Source organism: Amaranthus tricolor, chromosome 15, assembly GCF_026212465.1.
Source record: "Amaranthus tricolor cultivar Red isolate AtriRed21 chromosome 15, ASM2621246v1, whole genome shotgun sequence".
Taxonomy (NCBI): Eukaryota; Viridiplantae; Streptophyta; class Magnoliopsida; order Caryophyllales; family Amaranthaceae; genus Amaranthus; species Amaranthus tricolor.
Genome location: NC_080061.1, coordinates 5,302,020 through 5,327,666, shown reverse-complemented (window position 1 = coordinate 5,327,666; position 25,647 = coordinate 5,302,020). Strand labels below are relative to the sequence as shown.

General features: G+C 31.8%; 3 protein-coding genes across 5 annotated transcripts; 1 reads left to right on the top strand and 2 right to left on the bottom strand.

The window, feature by feature from the left end:
* Positions 1 to 1,763: 1,763 nt before the first annotated feature.
* Positions 1,764 to 6,655, top strand: LOC130801906 (probable methyltransferase PMT21). Of its 3 annotated transcripts, none has more exons than XM_057665843.1 (8): positions 1,764 to 2,195; positions 3,684 to 3,985; positions 4,081 to 4,229; positions 4,333 to 4,528; positions 4,696 to 4,906; positions 5,005 to 5,683; positions 5,834 to 5,911; positions 6,078 to 6,655. In XM_057665843.1, exons 2-8 carry the CDS (start codon positions 3,707 to 3,709, stop codon positions 6,295 to 6,297), a joined length of 1,812 nt encoding a protein of 603 aa, XP_057521826.1. In that variant the 5' UTR covers positions 1,764 to 2,195; positions 3,684 to 3,706; the 3' UTR covers positions 6,298 to 6,655. The 3 variants fall into 3 exon arrangements, with proteins under 3 accessions (XP_057521826.1, XP_057521825.1, XP_057521827.1); XM_057665842.1 differs by lacking the exon at positions 1,764 to 2,195 and adding an exon at positions 2,230 to 2,419; XM_057665844.1 differs by lacking the exon at positions 1,764 to 2,195 and adding an exon at positions 2,508 to 3,194.
* Positions 6,656 to 7,600: 945 nt separating this feature from the next.
* LOC130801907 (V-type proton ATPase subunit B 2) lies at positions 7,601 to 15,327 on the bottom strand. Its single transcript, XM_057665845.1, has 15 exons — positions 15,110 to 15,327; positions 14,818 to 14,885; positions 14,088 to 14,143; positions 13,871 to 13,969; positions 13,625 to 13,684; positions 12,941 to 13,052; positions 12,635 to 12,843; positions 12,212 to 12,340; positions 11,972 to 12,109; positions 9,025 to 9,175; positions 8,860 to 8,942; positions 8,587 to 8,634; positions 8,439 to 8,492; positions 8,261 to 8,344; positions 7,601 to 8,182 (listed from the first exon to the last, which is right to left on the bottom strand). The coding sequence occupies exons 2-15, from the start codon at positions 14,870 to 14,872 to the stop codon at positions 7,997 to 7,999; spliced, it is 1,464 nt and encodes a 487-aa protein (XP_057521828.1). The 5' UTR covers positions 14,873 to 14,885; positions 15,110 to 15,327; the 3' UTR covers positions 7,601 to 7,996.
* Positions 15,328 to 16,859: 1,532 nt separating this feature from the next.
* On the bottom strand, positions 16,860 to 23,648 carry LOC130801267 (glutamate decarboxylase-like). The gene is made up of 6 exons (XM_057665071.1): positions 23,456 to 23,648; positions 21,791 to 21,995; positions 21,296 to 21,496; positions 20,022 to 20,490; positions 17,961 to 18,013; positions 16,860 to 17,644 (listed from the first exon to the last, which is right to left on the bottom strand). The coding sequence occupies exons 1-6, from the start codon at positions 23,542 to 23,544 to the stop codon at positions 17,168 to 17,170; spliced, it is 1,494 nt and encodes a 497-aa protein (XP_057521054.1). The 5' UTR covers positions 23,545 to 23,648; the 3' UTR covers positions 16,860 to 17,167.
* Between the last annotated feature and the right edge of the window lie 1,999 nt (positions 23,649 to 25,647).

Sequence of the window (25,647 nt, the reverse complement as noted above, 5' to 3'; positions counted from 1 at the left end):
ATATTCAAATAAACAATTTTACTTAAATTTTTTTTGATAAGAATAATCCTTACAAGTAAGAGAAAAACGAAAATTAAACTTTTTATAGATGATGAAAATCAAATTTGATTTTTTAAATTATAGTAATAGTAGACTTTTTATAGTTGAAAAAGAGATAAAGCATAGATAATTCATTTTAAATTAAAAGATTAAAGATTGAGTAAAATTTTAAAAAATTGGAGAATACGATGCACTTGTTTTACCTAACTCACAAAATTGCACTTCATAGACTTTAACATGCTTATTCAAGCTTCTCATCAAACTATATTTAACAAATTTTAAAGGTGCGTTTGATTCGAAGAAAAATATCTTTTATTTATCATTATTAATTTGACAAGAGATTTAAAATGAAAAAATTGATAAAAAAATTAATAAAAAATTCAAAATTTTTAATTGGATAGTAAATATATTACCTTTTAGAAAAAATTATGAGTTTCATTTTTACCTACCTCTTGTAGTGAAAACAAATTTATAGTGTTATTCAATCTTATAATCTTAAATCTTTATTTTTTATATAAAAATCCATTAAACCCAAAAACAGTAATTATCAATTAAATTTCATTAAAAAATTTCAAAAAAATATATATTTTCCACCCAAATTAAATATAGCCAAGTACGAATTATTTTTCTCCACTCTGACTTTAACTTAATCTCATGAGCGAATGTCAAATATACCATAGCCTTCGATAAGTCCAACCTAAACCAGCTGTCCTCACCGTCATAATTCATTTAAATTCGTCCATAACATTTGCTAGATCACGAATTTACTATCTTTTTTAGGAGATTAATTTTAATTGTGTCGGTCTATTATATATGTTTTAAAATATTATAAATAGGCATTAAGAATACAATAAGTAAACATTAAAGATAATATAAATAGACATTAAGAATACGATAAGTAGACATTAATTTTTAATGGGTTAGGCTTTAAATACTTTATTTGGAAATTAACAATTGCTCTCCAATCAAGAGTTCAAGAACATAGGAATACGATTATAAAATGTAATTTGTGATTAAGGAGTAATATCTTAGTAATCAATCCTAATATGCATAATTAATCTCCTTTACGCGTTATACTTAAAATCAATAATCATAATGAACTAAAATCCAGGGGACACCGCAGCAGAAGGCAATCAACTTGGGATTCCTTCTTTTTTCATTTACTTTTCAATTATATTAATATTATTATAATTGCCTTTCTAAAAATACTCTATAGTTTAGAGCTACCCTCTTAAATTGCCTTATTTTTTTTTATCAAAAAATAAAATAAAAATTACCTTATTATTTGAGCGTCCAATTAATTTCAATATTTTTTTATTTGGAAATAAACCATATTACACATTGTCAAAAATATTAAAAAGCCTAAGACTGCTCAAATCCCATTAAAAATTATAAATATATTCAATTTCCTAAGAAAAATTATAAAAAATGTTAAATATCCCAGGTAAAATAGGAGTATCTCATGTCTCCTCCCATTTTTTTACTTAATTATTATAATCAATTTTAAGAACTCTGATTATTAAAATATCAGGTCGATAATCAATTTGTTCTATCATTTTCTTTTATTTAATGTTTTCTATTCATCTCAACTCTTTTTAATATCATCATTATATTTAATATATCAAACTTATGCATTTATCACGAGGTTTTAGAAAAAATAGAAGACAAGATCCACATATAATACCCTTATCAAAAGGAGTGTCAACCCCATGCACTCGGCTAAGATTAGCCAAGTGGTTGTAGGCTTGTAGCCATTTCTGTTCATTCTGGTAATTAAGGTTCAATTGTTGTGAGAAAGTTTTGTAGGGATTTTCTTTATTATCCCAAATAAAAAACAATTTATTACATTTCCTTAAAACCCATCATTTATTTCTTTTTTATAGGTGCAAATGCAGTGCAACAGCCAACAGCAACAAGATTTTATAATTAGTTGGACCATCTTTTCTGACTAAAAATTCTGCATAAATTTCCCATTATCCAAGCTTCTATTTTCCTCTCCCCATACATTTTTTCTATCACTAACTCTTTCTCACTTCAAATCAGTTTGAGGGACTTCTATACCATTCATTTTTTGGGGAGAAAATTGTTTGGTATTCTAATCCTAGATTTGCGCAGAACTTTTAGATTTAGGTGATTCAGGAACAATCAAAAACAGGGTATATCTTTTTCCTTTGCCATTATTTCATATACCTTTTTATTTCTTCATTTTCTTGTAAAATTCTTTTATTTCCAATTGGGTATCTCTAAATCTTCTTTTTCTGCAATGTTTTAGCTAGATATCCAATTGGGTATCTCTAAATCTTCTAGGTCTTCGATGGGTCACCAGCAAAATTGAATTTTTATTGTAATAAATTGCAGAAATAAAAATTCTGAACAATGGGTATGCAAGGGTTTTGCAGTTCAAGGCTTTTGAATTTTTTATATTTTTTCACACATTTTTTTATTGATTAATTTAATCAGAATAATCACCAATTGAAATTCATTGATCTTCTTTTAAGGATGGGTTTTGATTGGCTGCTTGTTTCATGTGCTTTTGCTTTTATTCATATCACTGTTGAAAAACATTGATTGGTGAAGAATTTAGTGTAAGATTTAGAATTTAGTGTATGATTTATGATGAATGCTTTCTTTATGCCTTACATTAGAAGCAATAATCTTGTAGTGTTGCATGTTTTGCTTCAACTTTCTTTTAAAGCTTCATTAGTAACATGCTTGAAAATTGACATTTAGAAGAGATCCTATGCTTTATTATTAATTTTTTCCCCTACCCACCTTTTCTAAAGTTTAGTGGGGACTAATAAGGTTGGCTATTCTCTCTCCCAAATGGGAAAGATTTGTTGATTGGTTAGTATTTTGGGACCCCATATCATGTGGAAAGCTAGCTAGAAAGATCAAGTGTCAAGGAATTCTTGTTTTCTTAGATTGTGGGGTTTCTTAATTTATCAACTCATTATTTTGACTAGTAGATCTCTTTCCAATACTACTATAATCATGCTTTTGGTTCCTTATGTGTATGCTACTCTCCTTTTTCCCTAACTTGTGCTTACTTTTCAAGTTTGGAATTTTCCATTAGACTGTTATGGCAAACTAGTGACTTTCTAAAGCTAATTAATCTAAATTCTAAGGTTGAAGCACTCTTGATTCTGTGTCCATCAGTAAGTTTTTGTTTCAAAGTAATTTTTTGGGTTTCTTTTAGTTTGATCTTTTGTTGATTTGGACTTGTAAGTTATGTTCATGTTTGTTATGCTTAGATTATGTTATGCTGTGGTTCTTGCTTGTTTTGTTTTATCATTAACTTGGCTTTTTTGATGATTCGACTTGAAATCTAGATTGTTTTTTGATGGATTGATAATTTGTTATGTTATGGTCACTGTCACATGATTCACTGATTTCCTTGCGAATTGCGAATAAAAAAAAATGAATCATGGTTGGTTTGAGCTATTTTAGGGTCATTTTGAGTGAATAGCGAATTTAAAAGGCGAATTAACTAGCGAATTATGTTACACTGGTTGTGGTTCATTCTATGTTTCATCTACTAAAATGCTTATGTTGATGTATATTCCTCATTCCTTGACACCCTGAAATCTACAAAGTAAGTTAAGCAACTGTGTTTGACATGTTTTTCCATGAATGTGTTGATGTAGGTAAATCATCAAGTCCTAGAAAGATGAAAATGAAGGATGGAAGGTCGATTCATCACCCTGATAAAGGGGTGAAGATCGTCCCTTTGTCTTTTATCATTATTCTGTTATGTGGGATATCGTTTTATCTTGGTGGCGTTCTCATTCCTATCAAGAACACCATCGATGCTAAAGATATCACCGATGTCATTACAAAGACAGAACATAAGACGAAATCAGTAGTTGCACCTCTTAAGATGAAGTCTATTTTCTTCCCTGAATGTGGGGTTGATTACCAAGATTATACTCCTTGCACAGATCCTAGGGTAAATCACTCAGTATAGTTATTATGTGTACAAAGTTCGACTTTTCTAAGCACATGACTGAACTTATACTGATCCCATGTTTCTTCTTTTTGTAGAGATGGAAGAAATATGGATACCAAAGACTTACGTTCTTGGAACGACACTGTCCGCCAATTTTCGAAAGAAAAGAGTGCTTGGTGCCTCCACCTGAAGGGTATAAATTACCAATCAGATGGCCAAAAAGCAAGAATGAATGTTGGTATAGGTAAGTTTGATTGTGTACATAGTTGGGTACTAAATTTGTGGTACTATTTGAAAAAGGAGGGCTGTTTTATTTAGGATATGATAATTGTGATTTTGTGTTGCAGAAATGTGCCATATGATTGGATCAACAAGCAGAAGTCTAATCAGAATTGGTTGAAGAAAGAAGGTGAAAAGTTCCTGTTCCCTGGTGGAGGCACTATGTTTCCTAAAGGAGTTAGTCATTATGTAGATCTTATGGAAGACTTGCTACCTCAAATGAAAGACGGATCTATTCGTACTGCTATTGACACTGGTTGTGGGGTGAGTTTACACCCTCGATTACTTGTTTGCACGGGGGGTGGGGTGGGGGGGATCAATTATGCTATCTTTGATTTCTCGTTGAATGATTGCGCTTAAATGTAATCGAATTATTAATGTTTAGCTAATTCGTATTGGATATTGATATTAATGAGCTTCATGCCATGAAGGTTGCTAGCTGGGGAGGTGATTTGTTGGATCGGGGCATTCTAACTGTTTCTCTGGCCCCAAGGGATAACCATGAAGCACAAGTCCAATTTGCCTTGGAACGTGGGATTCCCGCAATTCTAGGAGTCATTTCAACACAACGGCTTCCATTCCCTTCTAATTCATTTGATATGGCTCACTGTTCGAGATGCCTCATTCCCTGGACTGAGTTTGGTACGTTGTTCAGTTGATGTTCGGTTTTTGTGTTCTTGTGTAAAATTTTGTCCAGGGCTGAAATTGAGTTATCTGATTCTTATTTATATGAATTCTAGGTGGGTTGTACCTCATGGAAATACACCGTATACTCCGGCCTGGTGGGTTTTGGATTCTCTCAGGACCTCCTGTGAACTATGAGAATCGTTGGAGAGGATGGAATACCACCGTTGAGGCGCAAAGATCAGACTATGAGAAACTACAGGAGTTGCTTACTTCTATGTGCTTTAAGCTGTTCAGTAAAAAGGATGATATTGCAGTGTGGCGCAAGGCCTCAGACAATAGCTGCTACGATACGAAGCTCGCTAATCCCGATGCTTATCCCCCTAAGTGTGATGATAGTATGGAGCCTGATGCAGCTTGGTACACTCCTCTTCGCTCATGCGTGACAGTGCCAAGCGCCAAGCTCAAGAAATTGGGTTTGAAATCTTTGCCCAAGTGGCCCGAGCGTTTGAGTTTTGCACCAGATCGTCTGTCTGAGGTTCCTGGAGGGAGTGCAGGTACCTTTAAGCACGATGAAAGCAAGTGGAAGGTCAGAGTGAAGCATTACAAGAAATTAGTCCCGGCCCTTGGAAGTGACAAAATACGTAATGTTATGGATATGAATACATTGTATGGGGGTCTCGCAGCTCAACTGATTAAGGATCCCGTTTGGGTTATGAATGTGGTATCTTCGTATGGTGCTAACTCATTGCCTGTGGTCTATGATCGGGGCCTCATTGGATCTTATCATGATTGGTAATGTCACATTTTTTTCTTGCACCATTCTTTTCTACTTATGGCAAGTAGTAACATAACGGTGAATGCATGTATAGTTCTTGTGTCCTGTCGTCAGGAATTATAGACGATTTAGGTTAACCTTATTAATGAAGCCTTCTTTCGTTTCAGGTGCGAGCCATTCTCTACCTATCCAAGAACATACGATCTTCTCCACGCCGATGGCCTCTTTACTGCTGAAAGCCACAGGTAAATCATTTATTGTGATTCCTTAATTTTGTTGCGTAAATCCCCACGTCATTTAGTTACTTAAATCCATCTGGGTTAGGAGTGACTTGCAAGTTGCAAAGAATTTACTCCAACACAAAACAAAAATCATGTGATCGACCATTCTGATGTAAGTTTGGTTTGACAGGTGCGATATGAAGTACGTGCTCTTAGAAATGGATCGAATTCTAAGACCAAATGGGTTCGTTATCATCCGGGAAAATAGCTACTTCGTAGATGCTATTAGTACTATTGCAAAGGGGATGAAATGGGAATGTCACAAGGAAGAAACCGGGTATAGTAGTGAGAATGAAAAGATACTAGTTTGCCAGAAGAAACTGTGGTACTCTAAACAGTTTTTAAGATGATGGAAATTGACAAATCGTGACAACTCTAAGTTCTCGTGAAGTCAAGGAAGTCCTCTCGATAGAACTTCCAGGCAGACAGTTAATTGTTTGATTATACTTTGAAGCAATTATAGATAGATCAATAGCAAAGATAAGGGAAGGCAAAGCATATATAGCCATAGCCCATAGGTGATTCTTTTGCCGTGGAAGGAGGAGGCACGCGCTATCTATCCGAATTCATTATAGAAGAAATGAGAGGTTATTATACTGAAATTCGTCAATTTTTAAAGAACGATAGAAATAATAAGATCTTATAAATTTTGTAGTTAACTTATATGTGGATTTTTATGAAGTAAGACATGCTCCAAATTTGGTTGTATCTAATATGTGTGTGGTTTAGGAGTAAGGTCTTTGCATTGTATGATGTTTTCTGCACATGAAGATGTGAAATGTGATATTTGCATTTATGAGGAGCTCTATGATAGATCTTCATAACATGTTCTGTTTGTTTGGTTCGTTTCGGTCGTTATCAACATTAAATCCTTACTCCAATCCATTGTCATTGTGCATCTTACTACACACTACACACTACACACTACACATAATCATACAGATAATTTAAAACTGTTTTCAATTGTTGAGATAGAGACCATAATGAAGAAAGGATCGCTAGGGAAATGAAATACTGTCTGATTTCCATATTGTCATGTCTTTTCTACTGTCCTTATGCCATCTATTTATTTCTATGTTGTATCTTCCACCTTCTACAAATACCACTTGAGGAAAAATACAAGCAAGATTTTTTCTGCTCAATTTTTTTTTCAAATAAGATAAATGTCTGATTTTCTAGATTCAAATTAATTCTTAAATACATAAAGTTGCACTGTTATTATAAAGGTAAAATTACATATATTTTATTTTTATATTTATATTTTGATATAGTTTACTTAATGTTGTACTAATGACATGTTCGGAAGGAGATTACTATGTAATGTATTTTATAGTTGATATAGTGGCTGAAACAAGAAAACGAAAAAATTGAAAAGAGCTTTTTAAAAAAATTCTCAAAATAAATGATTTTGTGTCCGAGCTCAAGATCAGAGCTTGTTCGCTGTTATTGATGGCGAACAAGAGAATATAGTAAAAGGCAAAAAAAATCACCATAATTTTATTCGCTGTTGATGGATTATTGGCTGCCCACGCATGTGGCCATAATACAAGCTAGAAACCAGAATACTGCATATTCAATTCCCATTTTGTCATTACAGAACAAATTTGCGAACAGAATGATCAATGTCAACAAGTCAAAAAGATTGTTTGGCAGTAATGCATAAAATTACACCAAATTTATTGTGCAGTACTCCCAATAAATTATGCGGGATATGAATAATATAAATCAAATACAAGCTTAAAAAAGCGGTGCAAACCAAGTGCTGAGGATTTCTGCTTCCTAAACCCAGCTCTCAAGCTTCACACAGTATTACAAGAATATGGGGATAAATAGTCAAAACCACAGCTACAGCTTTGTTTGTTTTCCATTAAGAATCTACATTGTCTCTCCCACTAAAAAGAGCATCTCTTTAATGTACAAACCAACTAACAAAAGAATCCCGCTTTTAGAACCTTTATTAAAGCAGCTGGTAAACAGCGATAATGAACAAATTCAAGTGCCGAATGAGAAAAAGACATGCGGGTAGTGTACTGAGACTCTTCATCATCATCAATTTGAAGCATCTCGACTGTAGTACTGGTCGAGGGTCTTTGCTGGAATACGGTGGAGTAGCTCACGGGGGAAGATCCTGAGGAGTGTCCATGCTAGATCAAGTGACTGGAAGACAGTACGGGTGTCGTATGCTCCTTGGGAAACAAATTTCCTCTCAAATTTGTCCAAGAATTCCAAGTATAGCTGAAAGAGATGTTATACTTCGTCAAATATGAGATTTATACTTATACCCTAGTAATAGCACAAGGAAGCAGAAAATACCAGATCCTCTGAGGAAAGAGCTTCTTCACCAACCACAGCTTTCATGGCCTGTACATCCTTCCCAATTGCATAATTTGCATACAGCTGAAATTACAAAACCATGGCACCCCAAAAAAAAAAATTTATGAGAGGCTCAAAAACAAGTCAAAAAGAAACCAAACCAATAATATTGGCAGACCTGATTGGACACATCAGAGTGATCCCTGCGAGTCATGCCTTCACCAATAGCACTCTATTTGTATTCAAAAAAAGAAATTTCAGTCCATGCTTGATAAGCTTTGAGTTTTCAAGATATACTTATTGAATAACAATTTGACAAAATTTACCTTCATCAGACGGGAAAGAGAGGGGAGGACATTAATCGGAGGGTATATCTGCATGAAAAACACAAGTTACTAAAAATTCAATCAATTAATCCTAATTAATCTTATAGCATTACATCTACACAGTTTGACATCAGATTGAATGCTTTTTGACTGCATACTTTTTTTTTTCTTTTTCTGAAAGGGACTGTGCGCATACTTCAGAAAAGAGCAATTAAAGACATAACTTACAATAATAATAATAATAGACCATATGCGGCCATACAAGATACTTGCCTGACGATTGTGCAGCTGTCTGTCAATATAGATTTGTCCCTCAGTAATATAACCAGTAAGATCGGGAGTTGGATGCGTAATATCTAGGAAGGAGAAAACGGATTAGTGAAAGGTGGGAGAAATAAGATACAAAGGCCAGAAATAGATTTTAAACGAGGTCATTACCATCATTAGGCATAGTTAAAATGGGAATCTGGGTGATAGAACCTTTTCGTCCTTCAATACGTCCAGCACGTTCATAGATAGTAGCCAGATCAGTGTACATGTAACCCGGATAACCACGCCTTCCAGGCACTTCTTCACGGGCCGCTGATACCTGAACAAAGAATTAAAAAAACAATTACTCAGGATGCAGCAGCAAACACTCATGAAAAAGGACTCGAGCATTCATTGCATACAACTTGTGTAAATTTGACTTTATCAACTTCATCATCATTATACAAAAAGGCACCATCTATCTATCACATGATTCAACTCCCACCAAAAAAAATTTCAAGCATGAAGGCAGAACATTCACAAAATTAATTAAAGCTACAACAGATTAACTAACACTAATAATGGGTTTGCTGCATGTTCCATTGAAAATGATTTATCAAGTACTATCTTAATTTAGATACTTGAACCATATGGATCGAGGACAATACAGCTAATCTGTCCGTGTTACGTGGAAGTTGTCATTTGAGAGCTGCCGTTCTTGCAAAAAATCATCATAGTTCCTTGGGTATAACGTATAAGTAGCTTCATAAGGAAAATTAATCTAATGAGAAGAACTCCTGTAGCTATTGCTCCAAAAATGAGACAGGATCAGAGAGCTAAATGAATGACGATCACGGACGTCTATAGCTTCAAGCGAAGAACAAAAACTCTATTTCAAAAGAGTAGTTACTTTCGCATCAAGGCTATAATTTTACCATGAGGTTATTTCAGAAAATATTTTTAGTTTTATGAAAATGTTGACTAATTATTATTGCAAAGAAATTAAAAATACATCCAATACTATGATGAATATAGGATGTATTAGCAACTGAAGTTAAAGAAAAAAAAATTTCCACCATCCATTGCAACTGAAGTGAAGGAAGATTTCTAAAAGTCGACATTCCTTTCGTTAATCACATAAATTTCTTTGTTATAATTTTCACATTAGAAGATTTTCTAGGTATAACCTTTCAATGCTCAAAATAACAACATTCTTTGACATAAAGTTGTTTCAGGATGAAAATCATGTAAATTCTGTCATTTCATGTTATTCAGAATTTTGCTATTCACCTGCAAAAATGTGTAGGTTTCTCTAAAACTTTACAAAACTACATATCTGGGTCTCCTCCTTATGGTCAGGTCTTTATTTCTAACTAGGTTTTTGATATTTTGGACGAGCGAACGTTTGAAAGGGTATTAGACAAATGAAGATTATAATAAATTAAAAATAAGGTTCCCTTTCATGAGCAAACTAAAAGATTTTGGCATTGTATCCGGGTTGGAGACTTGGAGCCATGGCTTGAGCTGATAGGCTGGTTTAAAAAATGAACTATAATTGAGACAAATTTAAAGCATAAGGAAATAAGAATTGGAAGTAAAGAAAGTAATGTTGCTAACACTTAAGACTAATTCTAGTTTGAATTTATTTATTTAAGTTCAAGATTAAAACAACTAATCATTATCATAAGACAAAAACAAGACATGACTCACAGTACTTCAGAAGATTATCCTTTAGAAAGTGAAAATTGGTGCAACAGTTTATCAATATCTCAAAGAAAAGAAAATGTATAACCTTATCCAACTAAAAAATGAGAAAGATTTAGGGATGGGATGAAAGAACCACATAACGAAGATAAACTAGCAGGCTACCGCAAGGAGTGGCACTCATGCTAGATCATTGTTAATGTAGCCTGCATGCTACCAGAAAATGAACTAGTCTATAAATATCCGCCAGGCACTCATTTATAGATCAACCTTCACCCACCATTACATAACGACAAGGAAAGAGAGAGAGAGAGAAGGGACAGGTGGGTAGTTACTAGTTACAACTAAGGCCTAAGGAAGCCTGAGGTTCGAAGGACAGGTGAGTAAGCAATTTCTCAATACAACTAACTTTAGCTTCTGTTTCAAATCCATTAAAAATTGAATAAGTTGTGTTGTTTGCAACAGTTCAGCTGAGCAAACTTAGTTTTTAAAACCCAAAAGGGAAATGGGAACCAACCAAAACACGGAAAGGCCCCTAAGCATAAAGGAAAAATAGCAAATATTTATTGAGTTGCTCAAATGCCCCCAACGCATTTACCGAAAAATGGATAAAAGAAACCAAGAAATTTCGGGCCTATCTAGCAACAAACGCAAATCAATATAACAATTTGTGGACAGAATTTATTCAAATACCAACATCGTCGGCTGAGGTTTCTTCAATCACAAATTCCTATGAGAGACAGTCTCTTTCAGAGACCATCTCTAATTGGACCGGCCCATTATATATTTTTTAAAATATTGTAAGTAGGCATTAAAAATGATGTTAGTAGACATTTAAGATATTGAAAGTAGGCATTAAAAATATGGAAAGTAAACATTAAGGATAATGTAAGTAGGCATTAAGAACACGATAAATAGACATTAATCTTTAATGGAATGGGCTTGAGATACGTCTCCCAAAGAGACGGTCTCTCAAGAGACTAGCTGTTCTTCAATACTATATAAATATGGAAAACTAGCCTCTCTTTACAATAGTCAGTATTCAGTTCCTTCGTTTTCAGGGGTACATTCTTTCATGCCTATTGACCTTCAAACTATATAAGACAAAACACAAAGACAAAAGATCCCGAAACACTTCATCAGCAATTGCCTATTCCACAAAATACTAATCTTAGGCGCGCCTGCCAGGTTTGATGGGTAATTAGCGTCACTTCAAATTTATCTGCCTAGAAAAAGCTAAATATTGTAGGCAAATTTCTAATCTCTGAATATATTCTACAATCATTCACGGATCTATCTCTTTCATAATTCTATTCAAGCAAAACCTATACTATAGTGCCTAGTACAAAGATCGATACGTAAAGGAGCATAATAAACACATTCGGCGCCTCAAACAAAAAAACTTTAAATCTGATGATGGATTAAGTGTTACCTCACGAAGTGCATCTGCGTAAGAGCTCATATCAGTCAGGATAACAAGAACATGCTTCCCGCATTCATATGCTAGGTATTCTGCAGTGGTAAGGGCAATACGAGGTGTAATAATACGCTCAATTGTAGGGTCATTGGCCTGCAATAAAGACAATGGAAATCAATCAGACACAAAAAACTCATTCAGAAAGGATTAAGTCATAAAATATAATGTAAAACAGCCATATAAAGGATCATATACCAGATTTAAAAAGAGAGTAACTCTCTCCATAGATCCATTCTCCTCAAAATCACGTTTAAAGAACTGTGCAGTTTCCATGTTAACTCCCATTGCTGCAAATACAATGGCAAAGTTGTCCTCTTCCCCATCCTGAAAAGTAGACAGACAAGATCTCAGATTAAAATGAGGATAATCTAGAGGGAACACAGACACACAGAATAAGAAAATCTAGAACTAAGAATATAAATCATAGTCACCAAGGGAGGAAAGCCCCCATAGCCGACCCTTTCCCAACACTAACAAATTTCATTGTGAGAGTTGAACAAAAATGAAGTGATCAGATATTATATTGGACAAAAGAAAAAAAAGCAGCATTACTTGCCAAATACTGAAAACAGTTATTTAAGTTTAAATATCAAGCAGAACTATTGCAGGCCATCATACCTCCAAAAGGTTTTCAGACTTCTCTAAACGTTTCACCAGACCAGCTTGACGACAAATTTGTGCAGCAATCTCATTATGTGGTAGACCAGCAGCAGAAAAGAGAGGGATCTTTTGTCCTCTAGCAATAGAATTCATGACATCGATTGTGGAAATGCCTGTCTGAATCATTTCTTCTGGATAAGTTCTTTCACTGGGGTTGATTGAACTTCCTGAAAACAGGATAGAAGGAATGTTTCAAGTATATCAGATTAAATCTCATTGGAAAGCAAATTCTACTGACATGAACAAGACTTAGAAGCCACATACCAGATATATCCAAGTAAGCCTCAGGAAGAATAGGAGGACCATTATCAATTGGTTTGCCAGATCCATTAAAAATACGCCCAAGCATGTCTTGGGAAACGGGAGTTTTCAAGACCTGATCAATTTATGAATATGTTTAAAATTCAGGAATCACATTACATATAAGTAACGAACATTCATTGAACATCACCAAAAAAACTTACAGCAAGTATAGAACAGAAAAGGCAGCCATCAACAAAAACCACATCGTTTGACTCACTCTAATACTCTAGGGAGGTATGATGAAAAGCTTCACAAGCAATCAAAAACTACTGAAGAGTGTATCCAAAACATCCAGGAAATAGGAAAATATTAAAGCACCAATAAACCAAGCCGATTTTCCACTGAACATCCTTTAGGCACTAGCAGATGATTTCATTAAAAAAATCCGTTTCATGAGAGGGGTACATTAGTGCCACGTTAGTTCTCTAAGCTACTGAATGAGCCATAACTTTAACGAAAATTTCAAATCACATATACACAGATCATTTAATACCAAGTGTTAGGAGAACAAGAATGATAACAAACTCTGTGCATATTGTAATTGCTATGCAGGAGAAAGAATCCGGGAATATTCATACATTGAATGACTATCCCATTTAGAGCTAGATCATTCATTAGTGGGTAAAATAATATAATTCTTCTTACCTCACCAGTGAACTGAACGGTGGTGTATTTGTTATCAATTCCAGATGTTCCTTCAAAAACCTAACAGAAAGATAAGGGAGACCACTTGTTTAAATATCCTTTCATAAAATAAACCTGTTATAAAATTATCACATTCACAGAAGCATAATTTCATATTATCCGGATGAGTGAAAACAGGTGAGCTAAAACCAGAATTACAAAGTGATCAAGATTGACAACTGGTTTTGAAGTCCAGATATGAAGTACCTGTACCACAGCCTTCTCACCATCAACTTCTAACACTTGACCTCTACGAGTTGACCCATCTCCCAAACGAATATTGACGATTTCTTGAAATTTAGGTCCCTAACAGAAACAAGCCAGTTCTTATTTATATCAAACAATGAAAAAGTAATCAGAGAAGTAGGAAAGTGAACAAGCATTTTATGAAAAGACACCAACTGACCAACACTTCAAAACTCACCTTAACTTTGTCAAGAATAACAAGTGGCCCTGCAACTCCTGAGACTGTTCTATACTCTACAGAAATCAAACACATAAAATTAGCAATTCAACAACACAATCACAATTATACAGCATAACACAGGTTCAACACATCGCTCTCAGCAAATCACAAAATCTCAATCAAACATGAATAAACCATTCCGATACTGATACACTATAATTAGCATGCTCTTCAAATTGGATCAATATACCACACCAAAACCTCATTAACTTAAAGATAACAATACTACACTTGGAAATTCCAAAATCCATCAAAAGCAAACACATACAGATGAAACTACCCAAAAATTATGAAGCACAGCTAATAATATCCTAAAGGGCACGTAAAATTCAGTCTAGTAATCCACATTCCAATCATAAACCTCATTTCTTCAAAATCAACAATGAACCAATAATACATAATCAAACTCCGCCACAAACTAGATTAAAACAACCACACACAACCATATCACTGAACACCATAAATCATTCCAATCACTAACAAGTCATCCAATAATCAGATCAAGTCAATGTCATTAATTCAACATACCATCATCTTACAGCAAATTGATCTTCATATTTCCAATAAAATATCACAACTTTAACCAATTTAAATATCTCCAGTACAATCCATCAAACAATTCACTTAACAATAATCAAATAACCAACCTACAAAAAAATTTTAAAAACAATTGAATCAAAAAACTTACCCATTCCAACTTCAAGGTTTCCATCATCGCCATCGAAAATGTTCTGAGCACCCATCGTTGATCAAGTACTGAGCAGAAAAGGCAAAAATTAAAACCAAAATCAATACGAGTATAATTTTTACAACTAAACGACGATAGAAAATGCAATCATAAGAATCGTAAATCATGTTAAACTCAATAACAGAGAATTCAAAAAAATATATACAGGTGAAATTAAAACAATTATGAAATATCAGTGAAGTTAAAAAATTGAAATTGCAATGAAAAGTTTGGATCTGGAAAAGAAAGGTACCTTCGATCGTGAAAGTGATGAGAAGGGGAAGAGAGAGAAAGAGAGATGATTAGATGAAGAAGAGGAGAGAGAGATTGAGACGCGATAGAACGAATGGGTATGAACTAAGGATCAAGGACCAGGGAGATTGTTTATGGATCTGACAGCATACAAATAATGTTGATCGACTCATCAAATTTAATTATTGGATCATCATATTATACTTCCACACATTCCACGTACTTGATTTTTTCTCATTTAATTGATTAATATTTATCCAATGAAATTGATTTATATTCATTAAAATTTATTTTTACTTTTTTTAATAAAAATTAATTTTAATGATTGTAACTGATTTTTATTAATTTTAATGAAAATTAAGTTTTAGTTATAAATTATAAGAGTAGATTATTTTAATGAAAATTAAGTTTTAGTTATAAATTATAAAGTAGCTAAGTTGAACTAATAAAAAATAATTTTACTGAAGTAACTAATTTTTACTGATTTTTGCAGATTAAAATAGATTTTTTGTGATTACTTATATATTTTTAGATGAACTGAACCTAGCCTAAATAACATTTTTTAAAAAAAATATTTTGAAATTGATTCATATTTAGATCTTTTTTCTCTTTTAGCTTAATCTACCCTCACAAACTACATCTATCTTGCATCGAACATATCCTATTTGTCTTCAATTAAAAAATAAATACTTAAAAAAAGATATTATTATATAGTTCGATTGTACGAGTTATACAAATATAAAAATAGTGTAGGAGTATAAGTATTAATGACATCGTTTAGAGTGATATTAAATATGATAGTTTATCATTATAGTATACATAATTGAAAATATTTAATTCAAGATAATTTTATATTAGATTTTTATTTTTCAATTAATTTATGTGGTTATATATATTAATTTATTTTAGCCTTTTAGGGTTATTAAATATTAAATATAAACAAGGTTGAAACTTAGAAAAGTTTTTATTATGTAATAAAAAGTGATAAAAAGGCGATGAGATCTAAAGATCTAGTATCATGTTGGGTTTTGTACGTACTCATCCCTACCTTTTTTTTTGTCTTACTGCAATATATTGTGCTGTCTCGAAATTTCGTGTTCTTTGTTCTACACAATAACAAAAGCACATACTACTCCTTTGTACATATACTTGATATGTTTACACTAAAATAAGAAAAAAAATTATTTTTTTAGTATAGTAGCTAGGACTTTTGAAGAGGGAAGGTCAACTTTTTCAATATTAATATTATAGAAATATATTTTAGTTGAAAAATGCTGAAAAATCATATAGCAGTTTCGAGGGAAAAGAAACAAAATAATAATTCCATTTTGATCAAGAATACTTAGACAAAATTTCACATTGGAAAATCTCAGGGTGAGACCATCAGATCGATCATCTATATTAGGCTAAATTAATGTACATTTACAGTCTTAAAGTGACCACTTAATCTAAAACTCTAAAAGTAATCACTTATAATCTTAAAATGATCAATCTCAAAGTGGTTAACCTAAAATCGATCACTTATAATATTAAAATGATTAATTAGAGAAATTAACTGATTATATAGACACGTCTTTAATGAGAGGGTCTTATCTGTAATTACATATAAAATAATAAATAATAACAAATAATTTGAAAAAAAGCTAAAAGGAATATAATATCAAAGCAAATGATATAGTACTAGTGATACACAAATTCCAACCACCCCTCTTACTAGACTAAGGAATCACCCACTTAATTAGAAATACAAATACAAACATAAAGCTCTTAGATTTCTTTTTTATTCTTGATGAATGAAAACTTAAAAGATGTGCAAACATAAACTTACATTGTATGATACAACATAGCACCAATCAACTTATAACAGAGAACACAACATCAAGGCCGGCCCTATAAGGGATAAGAAGAGCCGTGCCCTAACCCATCCAAAAATATAAGAAGAAAGATGTTTAAATACTTAATACTAAGACACTCATAATAATATATATAGTAGTTAAGGGCCGATAATTAATATTTCATCCTGGGCCTGGCAAATCTCAGGGCCGCACATCGTCTGTGTTTAGCAAATTCCATTAGTCTTTCTTTTACTTCCATGAGCCAAACTTTTCCAATGCTGTGCTATTTCTCTTTGAGTACCAACCAAATCTTTCTTAACACCCCCCTTATCTCCTTGTGTCATACTACTTTCTAAGGGTACAATATTTATTGGGTGTGCATCCATTTCCTGCACAACTCTCTGGATGTCTGAAACAAGTCTTTCTGCAAGGCTCCGGCTAAAATCCTCCCTTATGACGACTCGCAACACTGCAATGTGCTCAGCATTGGGTGGCATTGTGTATGCTGGCACAATCCATCCGAACCGCCTCAGACTCTCAGCTATGCCAAATACAGTGTACTTGCTGCTATCTTTCAGTGAAAATGCAACGAGAGGAACACCAATATCCTTTGAAACCACCTCAAACTTTCCTGTTTTTTCTATTCCTTCTTTCAAATACTTGGCATTGTCCCTACAATTTTCCATCACTTGCTTGTAGCCCTGAAATTTGAGGTTTATATCAGGGAAGTATAAGTAATGAATTAAATACTTTCTATATTAAGTGGGTCCTGCTTAACCAGGATATAGGGAATTTGTGGAGTTGATAGATGTAAGTTGCATACATCGACTCGACAATTTTCCTAAATTCCATTTAAGTAGGAGCCACTTAATATAGAAAGTATTACTTATATATCGGTGACTAGTACTTCAAGTTGTCAGATTGTTAAGACTTTTTATGTTTTCCTGATAAAAGCATGTTAACAAGCTGCCTTAAGTGTATATAAGGCAAGGTAGAAGAAAGAGTTCATAGTTTAACCTCAAAACCAAGGCGGATCAGCTGATAGTATTGTGCAATGATCTGGCTTGAACCTGCAAGGAGTAAGCAGGACAGTTTATAGCTAATCAGATGTATATTATGTGGAACTTGTTGTGGAACCTATGCAATCAAAAGTTTTAGCTAATGGTTGAGGTCCTAAAATATGTTGAAGGTTGTATACTCTAACACGTCCCTTCATATAAGAGCCCTTAGGGCTAGAAGTGTGGAACATCACGGTTCTCCTCAGGCCCGGCCCTGGGAGTAGGCGAGGAATGCCGCCGCCTAGAGCCCAACATATAAAGGGGCCCCATTTCGGAGACCGAAGTAAGAGAGTTGCTGAATAGTAGCAGTCGACTGTATTCTGTGATGATGAAGGGAAGATGCAGGACAGCAGGAGGTTGAAGAAAGCAAATTTGTTTTTCACAATTTTACATTTGAAAAGTCAAAATTACACTTCTAAAAATTACACTTATTATGCAAGAGTAAAACACATTAAAATTGGCTGATTGGGTCCCATTTCTATACGTGCACTTTAATTTATATTTCATACTTTAATTTATATTTCATTATTCTATATCTGCACTTCAATAATAAATATTTGAACAAACTCATATAAAATAATTTTACTATTAATCAATTAATCGAATCTTAATATATATTTTATTTTTAATTTGCAAGTTAAAATATATTTAACTGAAATTTTATTTAATTCGTCTTAGTACAAATATTTAATATCAATTTTATTTTGTGACGGTGCTTAATTGGAGAAAGCATGAATTGGTATATTAAATAGCATGCAAAAGTGAGAAGGGTGAAGATATATTGCAATAATTTGATAAAAAAAACCTTCTTTTTCTTATCAATGACTAAACTGTATTAGTTAAGTAAAACAAACCCATGTAGTCATTAATTGAAAAAAATTGAAAAGCTGTCATAATATTAAGAGGATGGAAAATTACATCTTAAAATGTAATTGTGACTGCAATTCATTTGAATTTTTTTTATTAAATTCACTTTACTGATGTTGATTTATTTTATTAAATTTAATTTTTTTTTATTACAGTTCACTTATACCTTTAATTATGTTTATTTTTCCATCGATTGAAACTAAAAATAATCCTTTTTAATGATATTCTTTCGTTGGTATTTATTAGTTGCTACAGATAATTATCACCAATATAAATAGCAAATTATACAATAAAATTACAATTGAGGTTCCACAATAAAAGTAATTGTGCTTAAAACACTAATTTTGAATCATCGGTTAATACCATCAAAATAAGAAAGTTGTTTTGTGTAAATCATTAAAAGCATATTTGTATAGCGTTCCTCTTGGATTTTTTTACTAGACTAATAAAATTTATGTTATCCTCTTGTTTATACATTAAAAAAAACAAAAGGCATAAGTAAATATGAATAAAGAAATTATGATTAGAAATTTTTTTTCGTATGTACATCATATAGGAGGGCCCCATTTAGATTTGGCCTGTGGCGATCCTGGTTCTTCTCATACCGAACGCTAAATATTTCATAGATGGGTGTTTGAGATTTGAATCCGTGACTTCTTGTCACGTTGGCTTTTGATACCATGTCAATTAACCAACTCATGTACCTCCTTGGCTTATATGGAGTATGTGCACCTTGGTTTTCCTGATAATATGCTGACATTTACAATAATTCCAGCCTAATTTAACATGGTATCAAAGCCGATGGTTTGTTCAATAACTAAAATGGTAAGTCTGAAAAGAATGGCGTTATGACCCTTATTGATTACTCCCACATGCAAACTTAATAAGAATTCGAATGTGAAGGGGTGTTGGGATGGTTTATTGAAACTCAACCATAAGCTAAAGCTAATGGTTGAGTTAATACCTTGACAGAACGAACATCACAAAATAACATTTGATCATTTCAATATTACCTCAGTGTCATTAATTTGCTCAAACATAGGCAGGGTTGAGCCGGAGATTAGACAAAGGCATTAATGTCGGTGCTACCCGATTGACCCTTGATAACAAACGACAAATAAAAAAAGAAGCAAAATTGATGCAAATCCCATACCTTTGGAGAAGTTGAGAGTGAAAGTAGGCTGATCAGATCCAAGATAATTGATATGAAAAACAAGATCCTCAGGCAAATCATCTTTACTCCTCCAAATAACCCACCCAATACCAGCATACACAAGCCCATATTTATGACCACTAACATTAATACTCTTAACCAAAGGCAACCGAAAATCCCATTCAAGATCAGGATAAATGAAAGGAGCAATGAATCCTCCACTAGCTGCATCAACATGAATAGGGGTATCCCATCCAGTCTCCTTATTTTTTTGGGTCAGAAGTTCGTTTAAGAGCTTAACATCCTCGAACTCTCCAGTTAACGTTGAACCAAGAATTGCTGCCACACAGATTGTGTTCTCATCCACCATTTTAACTGCCTTTTTTGGGTCCATTACATAGTATCCTTCTTCTAAATGCACCTCTTTTAGCTCCACCTCGAAGTAACGAGCAAACTTTTCCCAGCAAACCTTCATTTTTCATATATATGATTTATTTTTTATTCGGTTAAACCCCACTCTAGATAGGAGTTATTTAGTGATATTGGTTAATATATACAAAATATTTCTGTTCACTAAAAAAGACAACATAAGCTTTTTGTAGTCATTTTGTGGCAAAAAGGGATTTAGCGACGGAAGCTTTTTGTTGCCATTATGACAAAAGGGATTTGGCGACAAAAAGCTTCAGTCGCCAAAACTATTGTCACCAAAAATCTTTTTACGTCAAATTTGTTGCCAAAAAGGGAACAAATTGTTGTATTAGTCGTGGTGGTTTAGACGTGGGATGACTTTTTTAATTATGTGGTAAAACAAATAATGTATGACTTTTCTGAACAATGATTTTAGAGTTTATATAATGTTATTTGTGTTTAATATTTTTAATTAACTTATCATTTTAAAATTGAGAATGTTGGTGGAAAAAAATTGAGTATCCGCTTGTTTATTGTTATTTAAAATGTTATTGATTCTATGGTGACAGAAAGTTTGTTTATTATATAAAGGGCAACAAAGTTATTATTTTGTCACCACGATGGCGATAAATAGGCAATAATAATTTTGACAATATAAACTTTTTGTTGTGAAATTATTTTTTGCAACAAAATGGCGATAAATAACTTAGATCGCCAGCTTGTTTGTTTTTTTTTTCTTGTAGTGTAACACTTAACATTCAACAACTAATAACAATTTGCCAAAAAGCATTCATAAACTTCAACTTAAGTCGTGAGTTGCATCAATAAAAAAATATTTGCGCATATTTAGAGGCCCTTAAGCGTACCTGCACATTTGCACCTGTGACTATATTAGGTTTGTCACAAGGTTTACCTTCTGCCCTACGCTTTTGCTGCCATTTTCTCTTGAATGCTAAACCTGCTAACATGATTGCCTCCGACGACCCTACGGTGCCTACGCCAACCGCTGCTTCTTCTTCTCCGATTGGAGCATTAAATAGGTGAGCTATCATATTAACGCAACGGTTCTGCACACTTACAATATTTTTCTTAATTTCCTACCAATTATCAATAAAACAATATTCATAGGGCAAAAGAGGAAGCGATATATAGTTTTGTAAAATTTGGCTATAAGCCAAACTCCTTAAATTCTCATCTACGCATTTAACTTATCTTTTAATACTACTAAATTTAAATTATATTTTCTTAATTTTCGCGCCAATTACCAAAAGGGCAATTTTTATAGTACACTAACACTAGTCAAATTCAAAACATTTATTTTTAAAAAAAAAAATAAAAAAAAATAGGAGATTTAGGATGACCTGAAGCTCGGTGGTTACAGGGTATTCATCCATATCGACATAATTTTTGTTAATGGAAGCCAACATTAACTGATCACACTCACGTTCCATCCAAGTAGTCACAAATGAAGCAAGATTCAACCTTGGGTTCCCATCTAACATAAGTTCATCGCTTATTATCTGGTAAGCTGCATCCTTTGGTATTGAATTTTCTGGCATCTTATACCTTTAATTATTCATTCATGCATACAGGAATAAATTTATTAATATTTTAAGAACAACAAACTACATCATATTAATCATAAGTCAACAATCACTTTTTGTTACAAACATTAAAAAATATTTAAATGCCTTCCTCAAATAAATTTAAAAAGAAATAATTACAACACTTTATATATTGGACAATTATGTTATCACTGGAATTTTATTTCGTTGTTTATAAATTATCCAATAAACTATTTTTTCAACCCCATTAATATCCAACTCAATTCATTGTTATATATTATACGCACTTTTAATAAAAGGTGGGTTAAAGATGATACATCGTGATACCTACTTCAATAGTTTTTTAAGATTTTGACAAATGACAAAATCATTAAAATTAAATAACAAATTTTCATGTGTATCAAATGAAACTAGACCTTGTCAAATCTTATCGGACAAAAAACTCTTTCTATGTGATTTATTTTGGTAAAATACAATAAGATCATATTGAAAAATTAAAAATTATTTAAAATTGAAATTACAAAATAAATTATCTAATTTAATTAGGAAAACAAAGCAAAAAAATTATTATTCTTTTTGTTTATAAATGATGTTTTCATTTATCATTCTCAACAATTTAATTTTCATCTCATAATTTTGGTTATATTTAAGTAACTCTTGCGTTTTTATGTGTTGGATAAAATTGCCCTCATCTTTTTTTTTTTTTTTTTTAATTTATAAAATCTCAATACTATGAGTATTCTTGTGGCTGCATATTTCCACTTACAGTTAAAATCAATATAAAATACATAATCCACAAAAAACGCATTCACCTTTATATATTTATTTTTATTTTATTTTATTCTTTATATATTTTCCACACACAATTAAAATCAATATAAAATATTTTTACTAACTAATTCCTTATTTTATGGGAAAACCATTTAGCAATTAGTAAAATAAAATACAACACTTCTAAAAAAACTAAAAAGTTTTAGCAAAAGACCAAAACTAGAAAGTTTCATTTAAATCAAACTAAAAAATTATCAATTAAACAAAATAAGGTTAGATTAGAAAGAATATCCGAATCAGATCGGACTAGGCTAATTAATACCTTTTATAAGACTTATTTCATAAATAAATAAAATAATATCTTAAAAGTCAAATCAAGATAAATTTATATAAAATATTTGTTTTTAAAGACATTAATTTAAATTAATAATTTTTTTATTACAGGTAGACCAAAAGGAAGAGGAGGAGAGGCTAGGTACGATTTGAACCCGAATCATTTTTAAAAATTAATATTCTTTCAACCGAAATAAAATCAGATTTTTAATTTATTTATATTGATAATTTAAGTCATATATATACTATCTATTTTACAAGTATCAAATGCAGAACTAATTAATTTAGAGTAATTATTAAAAAAATACTTGATGATAAATAAAAATAACAAAAGATAAATAGAGACGATAGTCATGCCTGGGGAGTGAAGTGCGAACATAGCGAGAAGCAAAGGTTGATGATAAACATTGGTTTGAGGTTTCCGTACTTGCGCTACTAATCACCATTTTTTTTATTTTCTATTTTTTAATTTTCTTTTCTATTTTTTTTCTCATATTTATAGGCTATAAATAAATTAATTAATTAATAAGATGGTAGGGCTCACTTAGGGAATCTTGATAGTATTGCATTAAAATATTAGATCTATTTAATTTATAAGATTTGGAAGGATTTTTTAAATCATGTGGAATTTATTTAGACTTGAACTGAATTTAACTAATTAATCATCTATTGAAAATAATAATCCAACTTATTAATCAGATGAACATGAAATAGGTGAGATTATTCATGAATAATGAAAAGGTGAGTTTAATTTTAGCATGTGAATAATTAGTTGGATTATTAATGTTAATTTTTAAAAAAAAAAAAAAAACTATTATCTTAATTTAATTGAAATAATTAGGTCTTATCACAAACTATTTTTTCTAAAACAAACTATACGAACTGTGGAATACAGAGATTAAGATTGTAAATAGTTAACACTTTTAATTTTAGGGTAAGGTGAATCTCCCATATGCTAGAAGAGAATGAACCAAAGTAGCATTGATCTTTCTGTAAGGTAAAAGAGAAAGTCTTTCATTATTAGATCAACATATACTAATACGGTTAACCTTATTTGTAAATATTAACTCATAAAGAAACATATTAATCAATATTTTAATTTGTTAACTTGTAAATTTTTGTTAAACTTACTTAGATCAAAAATATTAATGAAGTATGCAAATTCTTCTTAGTAACTTCTATTTAAGCTAACTATTCAAATTTATTAATTCTTATATATCATCATAATCTCAAATTATTACCTCTGTTTAAAAATATTTACAACTGATAATGATATGTAGTTCAAAAAAATTTCATACTCAGTTAAAAGTATAATGAAACTAGTTAGGAATATATTTTTTAATTAAAATTAAATAAATCTAATATGTTTCAAAGTGTATGGGTCCTAAGGAATTTATCATTTACTCCTAGGTTTGTTTGTTGTCTACATCATTTGGAGCCTTGGATGTTATGGATGAATACTCAATTGAATGCTCCAACTTGTATGATAGTGTATGGTACGATGAGGGGCCATTGCCCTTTGTGTGGTACTCCTATTACTACTACTAGTGCCTAGCTATTATGCATGTGCTGATGTGCGTTAATTTGGTATTGTGATTTTTTATTCTTTTTTTTTTAGAACAGCAAATAATAAATATCTAGCTAGTCCCTTTAAGATATTTACTTTTTCAGTACTTTTAAGATAATAGTAAAGAGAAATTTAGTGTTTTTTAAGGAAAGGGGATATTTTGGTAATAAGTGAAGAGTGAGAATGAATTATGTGGATAAAATTAAAAAGAGTTAAAATACATGGATAATATTAAAAGACAGTAATGAGTTATTGACTAAAAATAAAAATAATGCAAATTAAAAACAACCCAAAATAAAAAATAATACTATATGAGAGCGACGGAGAGAATAAATTAGAATGGATATCATCAAAGAAAAAAAATGTCAAATTTAGTAAAACACACGAAAGTAAAACTTGTATCAAATTTACTGACGTAATATTTTTTTATATTCATATGAAAATTCTTAAATTCGTTGTCAAATTCTCATTATACTAGTGTATCAAAATGTTTCAAGTTTCTTTCTAAAAATATTTTTTTTAATATATATATATATATATATACATATAAGGATTTATCGTAATTAATTTAGTTTTGAATTTTATGATGAAATAAAGCTTGCAAATTTTCTATAGTACGAGCAAAAATAAATCATTCTGATTGGTAATAAGAATCAAATCTCTATCTTATGTATAGAAGTTAAAGCATTTAATTATTATGTCAATTAAAAATTCTCAATTTGTTTTAATTTTCATATGAACATAAATCCCCTTTTTTCTTATTCCAAATACAAATACAAATAATTATGTGTATCTCATCCATATACATATACTTCTGCACTAACTTGATTTATTTATCTTTTCTCTTATTCATTTTCAATAATAATATTTGAAAAATTAATAAATACTCCATAATATAGCAAATTACAAGTGGATGCTCCAACTTGTATCATTGATATCATCACGAGGGGATATAGCACGCAACCCAATAGGGGCTGTGGTG